This window comes from Gymnoscopelus braueri, assembly GCF_963280865.1.
Source record: "Gymnoscopelus braueri genome assembly, chromosome: 12".
Lineage (NCBI taxonomy): Eukaryota > Metazoa > Chordata > Actinopteri > Myctophiformes > Myctophidae > Gymnoscopelus > Gymnoscopelus braueri.
The window spans coordinates 42,812,805-42,819,895 of record NC_137614.1 but is presented as its reverse complement, the minus strand read 5'-3'; the positions used below and the strand labels follow the sequence as shown (position 1 = coordinate 42,819,895).

General features: G+C 44.1%; 1 protein-coding gene across 1 annotated transcript in view; it reads left to right on the top strand.

Annotated features, from left to right (window-relative positions):
- The first annotated feature begins 223 nt into the window (after nt 1-223).
- LOC308096134 (fibulin-2-like) overlaps nt 224-7,091 on the top strand; it is a 91,106-nt gene continuing 84,238 nt past the window's right edge. Inside the window, exons 1-2 of the mRNA XM_080443431.1 lie at nt 224-277; nt 5,601-6,808. Coding sequence (XP_080299557.1) covers nt 5,725-6,808 — 1,084 coding nt within the window. The 5' untranslated portion in view covers nt 224-277; nt 5,601-5,724. The remainder of the gene's footprint in view (nt 278-5,600; nt 6,809-7,091) is intronic.

Below are 7,091 nucleotides of genomic sequence, written 5' to 3'. Positions count from 1 at the left end.
GGGTCCGTGGGCTAATAACTAATAAGTGTCAATTTGGGGGTCCTTGATATGAAAAAGTTTGAGAGCCACTGACCTTAAACTGGCTCCTTTCCAAGTCAAGGAGCAGCGGTGCGGTTCTATACTCCGAGTCATGTCAAAGTCGCTTATAATAAGCGGACGTGGCAACACCGTCACACACCCTCCCGCACGGAGCGGAACGCACACAAACTTCATGGACAAGTTTTCCATGTGAAGCGCACCGTCCGCACACTGACCAGCAACGCAACATCAACGCAAGGTGAGTACATGATCAGTACCATTATTATTATTGTTTTACAATGTCGTTGTCCCGTATGGGGGATCAGTTGTGTGAGAGTGTTTTTTTATTCATTATTTTTTTGTGTGTAGATGATGAGATGGAAGTGTTTTCCATTCAGCATGCCAGTGCATACATAATACACACACTTGCTTCAGTGTGTAAAAAGCCTGTTCAACACACAGATGGAGTGGAGAACATGATGATCATGCCCTTTCATTTAAAAAGTTTACAATTTAAGCTACTCAGAGTCTCAGACTCAGAGGAAAGTAACAATAAACCAATTAATTAAACCAGATTAAATTGTATCATCGGATTTAGATGCTTAAAATCAACCCAAATGATGAACTTTGTAACATACATAGCTATAGAGGGTCTATCAATGTATATATAGAAAACTTTTTTGTTATTATTATGAATTCATTCAACACATGGTTGCTCAGCATGTGGTCTGAATGTTCTAGTAGCCTAATTTGTAGTGGTCACTGACTGGTCAGTGGGAAAAGAAACTGCATTCTCACTTTCAGAATGATGTGCTTTATGTTTCCAAAGAATCCTCATCATCATTTAACCTGCCATTAATTACATCATTATCATCAGTTTCACTGTTTAGGGCAGGGGTCTTCAACAGGGGGTCCGGGACCCCTAGGGGGTCCTCAGAGTCACTACAGGGGGGCCCGCCAAATATTTGTGTGATATGATATTTTTTTTACATCAACCACTAGCATCCCTTTTCTGAGGAGAACAAAAATAGCCGATCTTCAAGCCTGCGAGGCGTTGTGAATTTGTAGATCGGCTATTTTTTTGGCAAGGAGTTTGGTGTAGAGGGGAAAAAAGCAGACCAAGTAAAAAGAAAAAAATAATAATCTACAACACAATTTTATACAATATAGAGGGGGTCCCTGCTTCATCTCTCTCTCAGCTATAGGGGGTCCTTGGCCTGAAAAACGTTGAAGACCCCTGCGGTTTAAGGGGGTTTAAAACATGTTTGTCTGTGACATGTGTTCAATGCTGAGTGACTGAGGACTTTATCTTATCACTGCAGATGCGGGAATTCATTGTAGTATGTTGTTTAGGGGTGTGTGTGTGTGTGTGTGTGTGTGTGTGTGTGTGTGTGTGTGTGTGTGTGTGTGTGTGTGTGTGTGTGTGTGTGCGTGCGTGTGCGTGCGTGCGTGCGTGCGTGCGAGTGTAAACTGTATGTGTCACACTGAGCAAAAGGTTTAAAGGTCACACTACTGGGCAGACAAAGCATACAATGACTGTTTGGAATGTCTCGTAGGGCACTGAACTGACCTGGTGCTAGTGAAGCAAACAGTCCAGCCAACGCTTCTCATTCACAGAAAAAAAAAAAAACAGCCTTATCAAGATCCATTATTAAGCTATCTGTTCCTTTTTGAAGATATCAGAAATGCATCGATTACATTTTCACTTTCAGCCGCAGGCAGCAGATGATGATGTTAGAGTTTACTATGTCAACAACATTGAGTTTGAGCTTTTTTTAGGCGGTTCACCGCAAAAAAAAGCACCGCCAAACCGGTGCATGGCCATGTGCCAGTTATGTTCGAGATCTGGTGAGATGATTTCATACCCCGGACACACAAAGACATCATTGATTCTCCCAGCAGCACTGCACTATACTGCAGAAAGCGCTTATCTCCACATTCTAACTTTTTGTGGGTTTTTTTTGTGTTGTAAATGAACGCCCTACTTGATCACACTACAGCGTCACACAAAAGCATCAAAAGTAGCAGATCTACAAGCTCGAAACGCGCCGCGTTTCGAGCTTGTAGATCTGCTACTTTTGACACTTTTGAATTTGAATCCTGAAAAGAGACAGTTTTGGACATATGAGGTTTTCCAACCACGACAGAGACGATATCATTCCCTGGCCTTGTCGGGCTGATGATGAAGTGATAGAGAGACAGATACGAGAGAGAGTTTTCCAAAGTTATATTATTACGTTTGACAACCTATCATTTTTCTTTCTAAATGGATGATGATGCTTCGTCCCTGCCCAATGAGCTAGAGATTCCCCTTGGCTGGCTATATTCATGAGCACAAGGAAAAATTTCCACCTGCCATGGCATTCTTTTTTATTTTTTACAATGATCTACTTTCATTGCTGATGAAACCGTAAGTTACTGACATTCACCTCTTCATTGTACTCAAAGTGAGGTCCCCAGCAAAATGAGGAACAGTTGAAGCACTTTTTATTTTTGCCACTCAAAAATAGCCGATCTACAAACTCACCACGTGTCACAATGTAAGTCGTTGTGAGCTTGTAGAGCATGCTATTTTTTTTTTTGGACAAATAATCTTCTCTTATGGGGGGTCCCTGCCTCCCTGGCACAAAACCTTTTCAAATGGGGGACGAGGAGGCCAAATACATATCAAGTTGGAGGTCCTTGTCATTTATAATGATTTATTTCCTGTGTTCTTCAGGTATTGTCTTTATGTTGGAGAGTTGTGAATTGTAACTCAGTACTGAGAGACGTGTTGGAGCAGGTTTTTATACAACACAGGACACAATGAGCAAGGAAGAGAGATATAACATGTCAACATGGACACACTGTTGGCCTCTCTCTCGCTGCCCTGCTGCTTCTTGTTACAATCTATAATGGCAGGGGTCTTCAACGTTTTTCAGGCCAAGGACCCCTTAGCTGAGAGAGAGATGAAGCAGGGACCCCCCCCACTACATATTGTATAAAATGATGTTGCAGATGAAACTTTCTCATAGATTTCAGAGATAGATTCATAGACTTGTGTAGCGTTGTGTTGGGATTCATGTTAATGTGTATTGTCAGACAGTTAACCACTTAAACCCTCAATACTTGAGAAGAGGTGTGCTTGCCTTGGTCTGCTCTTTTTTCCACCTGAACCAAACCTGCTTTGCAAAAAATTGCCAATCTACAGTACAACAAATAACAAATAAATAAATAAATAAATAGCTTGTAGATCTGCTATTTTCGGCTATTATGTTCTCCTCAGAAAAGGGGTTGAAGGCCCCTTTTTGTACCATGTACTTAGTGTGCTGTGTACATACTGTGCATACATTTGAGAACATGTAATAACATTGGGCTCTGAACAATGCACTGACATTATATGAAACATATTTTTTATATGGAAATGTTTGCAACAAGCTTGTTTTGCAAATTGAATAATAATATTCAGTCAGTCTGTGGATATGGACATTGAGACCTTTTTTTTTTAGCATGAAATGTCATGTCCCCTGGCCCTTTTATAGGGGCCCATTTATAGGGAGGGAGAAACAGGAACGAGTTCAATAGAAAACACCTGGTTTCCAAGATGCTCTTTGATTTGAAGTCACATAACTGACTCATGAGACTAAGCTTTATACTGCTGCTGTATGGCAGAATGCAAACCACTTATAACCTGAATGCTAACAGTATATATATATATATGGGTATGGGTATGTTATTGGTGGATTTTGTAAGAATACTGACAACAACGCCTCTAAAACCTGCTTAGCTGCATCCATTCCAATCCCTCTGTAAGTTTCTCTATAAATCGTCTCTGTCCAAAAAAAAAAGAAAAAAAAAAAAAAAAAAAAGTAGTTAGTGTAGTATGATCAAGTATTAGGGCATTAATTTAAGAAAAAACACAAAAAGTTAACGTATGGAGATAAGCGGTTTCTGCCCGACGACAACAAAATCCTAATTCATACTCCGTAGTACGACGCTGTCACTTGCTGACAGGAATAATGTTCACGCCACGCGCCGTTAGCTTGGAAATTAGTTCTCGTTGCCAAACACCATCGCGTCTGCACACAAAAAAAAAGGAAATGGTGCTAAAATAGCACAGCAAATGGTTCTTTGGCTCGTAATCATAGGGGAACCTCTTTTGGGGCGATATATACACCAGTACACACAGTATATTAATTACAGTATAGTGAGAGGTATATTAAAGGTGACAGCACCTTTGTCAAAATTGGTGGTATATAGAGCAGTGGTTCTCAACCAGTGGTCCGGGGACCACCAGTGGCCATTGAGGTGGCCATTCCAGGTGGTCCCCAGCTAAATGATGTAGAGTTGGTAACCAAATGGACCCTTATAGGTCTTTAACTCTTGAGAGCGTAAAATGAAACCAAATGGACCCGTAAGGGTCCATTTGGTTTCATTTTACGCTCTCAAGAGTTACATTATCGTTAAACATCTGCATTACTTAATTAAAGAATTGTTATTTTGATAAACGCTGGCCTGTTATCTCTCCTATGGTACCACATTAACACAGCATGGAATTGTGGACGAAATCTCATCCAACGATACGAACAAAATATTCAAAGTTTTGGGTCTGAGAGTCTAAATCTCATCAAATGGTGGTTCTGTGGCTCAAATGCTGAATAAATAATGGACCTTGAATATGAAAAGGGTTGAAAACCACTGGTATAGATAGACCCAGGTGCCTAAACTAAGATGAAGAGTAGAGAGCCTTTAAGAGAACCAGGGGCTTATAACAGGTTCTTTGTAAGACATTGGTGCTACAATATATACACACCTCAACCATCCCAAACAAAGAACTACTGATGAATGCTGAAGAACCCCTTTGTGTGTGTGTGTGTGTGTGTGTGTGTGTGTGTGTGTGTGTGTGTGTGTGTGTGTGTGTGTGTGTGTGTGTGTGTGTGTGTGTGTGTGTATCACGCTATAGCAATGACTGCTATCGGAATACAGAGCTATTTAACAATTATCTTAACCAAAAAAAATATATATACATACAAATATCACTTACACAGCCCCTTTTAATGGTACAGAACTAGTTTATTATTTCTATGTTAGATTTGTTGCAGCTGGAATGGGTTTATTATTATTCCAGCAGCTACCATACTGTAGGCAGACATGAATCCTGTTGCTGAGTGGATTCAGATGCCTTGCATGCAGCATGGCATCCACACATCTGCTACACATTCTGGAGAAGCAACACACTATTTTCTACCAAACTGTGTGCTATCCTCCCAAACAGTAAATCACTATCTTTGATACGTTGTCATCTTCCAGTTATGCATTCAAACTGGGGGATTCTGTGGCAAAGTACAGTATGTCCCGAAAAGCGCTCCTGTTTTTTTTTACCACCAGACAGAATAATGTCTATAATCTTCCCTCCCTAACTAGTCTTACCTTTGGCCAAATGCGTGACGTGCTCCTTCTAGCTATATATGGCAAAGGAGAAGGCATGTACACATGCATTAGGTGGTACTGTAGATGATAAAGGCTTTAAAATTATTACTCATCATAATGCACCCTCGTCTGTATTTAAATGTAATTGTATATCTTTGTTTGTGCTTTCACAGGTTGAAAGAGGCCAGTGAAGAAACTCCAAATCCCCAAAAAATCCAGACGTCTGAAGAGGAGCAGCCGTCATTCAACATTCAACTTAAAATTGTTACATCATCAGTATTACTTGCTTGTGCAAAAATGCACCGTCAGAAGTTGACATTATTGTGTCTATGTTGGACGATACTGTGTCTGGACACCTGCGGCGCGCAGTCGTGCGTAGACGTGGACTGCCCCGTCCTGCAGCACTGCATCGAGGAGGTCTTGAACCGCGGCGCCTGCTGCCCCACGTGCGTCCGACGGGGGTGCATGTGCGAGGGCTACCAGTACTACGACTGCCTCTCCACGGGCTTCCAGGCGGGGAAGGTCCCGGAGGGCAAGTCTTACTTCGTGGACTTCGGCAGCACCGAGTGCTCGTGTCCTCGCGGCGGCGGCAAGATAAGCTGCCGCTTCATCCCGTGCCCCGAGATCCCGGCCAACTGCATCGACGTGGCGAGCCCGCCCGACGGGTGCCAGCAGTGCAAGCGCGTGGGCTGCGCGCACGGCAACAAGAAGTACGAGGCGGGCCACTCCTTCCAGATGGACGCCTGCCAGGTGTGTCACTGTCCCAACGACGGCGGGCGCCTGATGTGTTCGCCCGTCCCCGGCTGCCACACGCAGCAGCGCGGCGCCAAGAGACCCGCGTCGACCACCACCGCCGCCACGGACGACAACCACCACCACAACAACAACCACCCGGGGAGAGACGTGAGCCGCCCGCTCGACAACGGCAGACAGCCGAACCCCCCTCCTCCGCCTCCTCCGGGCCCGTTCTCCAAGTTGGCGTTTGGCAACACGTTGCCGTTGTATAAGCCGGATCCGCCCAACGCGGGCACGGGGGATTACGACTACAACACGCTGGCGGCGGAGCCGACGTCATCCACTCGACATCAGGACCTCCCGAGGGCCTCCCGGTTCCCGGAACCCACCGCCGTACCGCCGCCACCGGCGGATCACGTGACGTCGAGCTCCGCTTCCTCCTCCTCCTCCTCCGGCGTCCACGAGGACAGGAGACAGGAACTCCGAGAGAGACAAGGAAGCCACGCTCAAGCGAGATGGAGGGGCTCCGGGGACCGCCGTGACCGATCTGACCAAACCATCACTCACACTGCTGCGGAGGAGGAGGAAACGTCGTCGACGCCGTTGACGACGACGACAGCGGCAGCAACGACCACCAGCACGCAGAGTAGGCCTGTCACGATTATTACATAATCGCCTAATCGTCATTATTTGAGATAATCGCAATATCTTTGCATAATCGTCATGTTGAAAAATGTTCTCACATTTTCAAATATAAAAAAATAGCAGAAATAGCAGATCTACAAGCTTACAACGCGTCACTTTGTGACGCGTTGTAAGCTTGTAGATCAGCTACTAAGTTATTTGTCATGAATGCCCTTTGCAATGTGTGATTATTAAGCCTAAAAACCTAACAAAAAATGTAAGTTGTATTCATATGTTCCAATGTT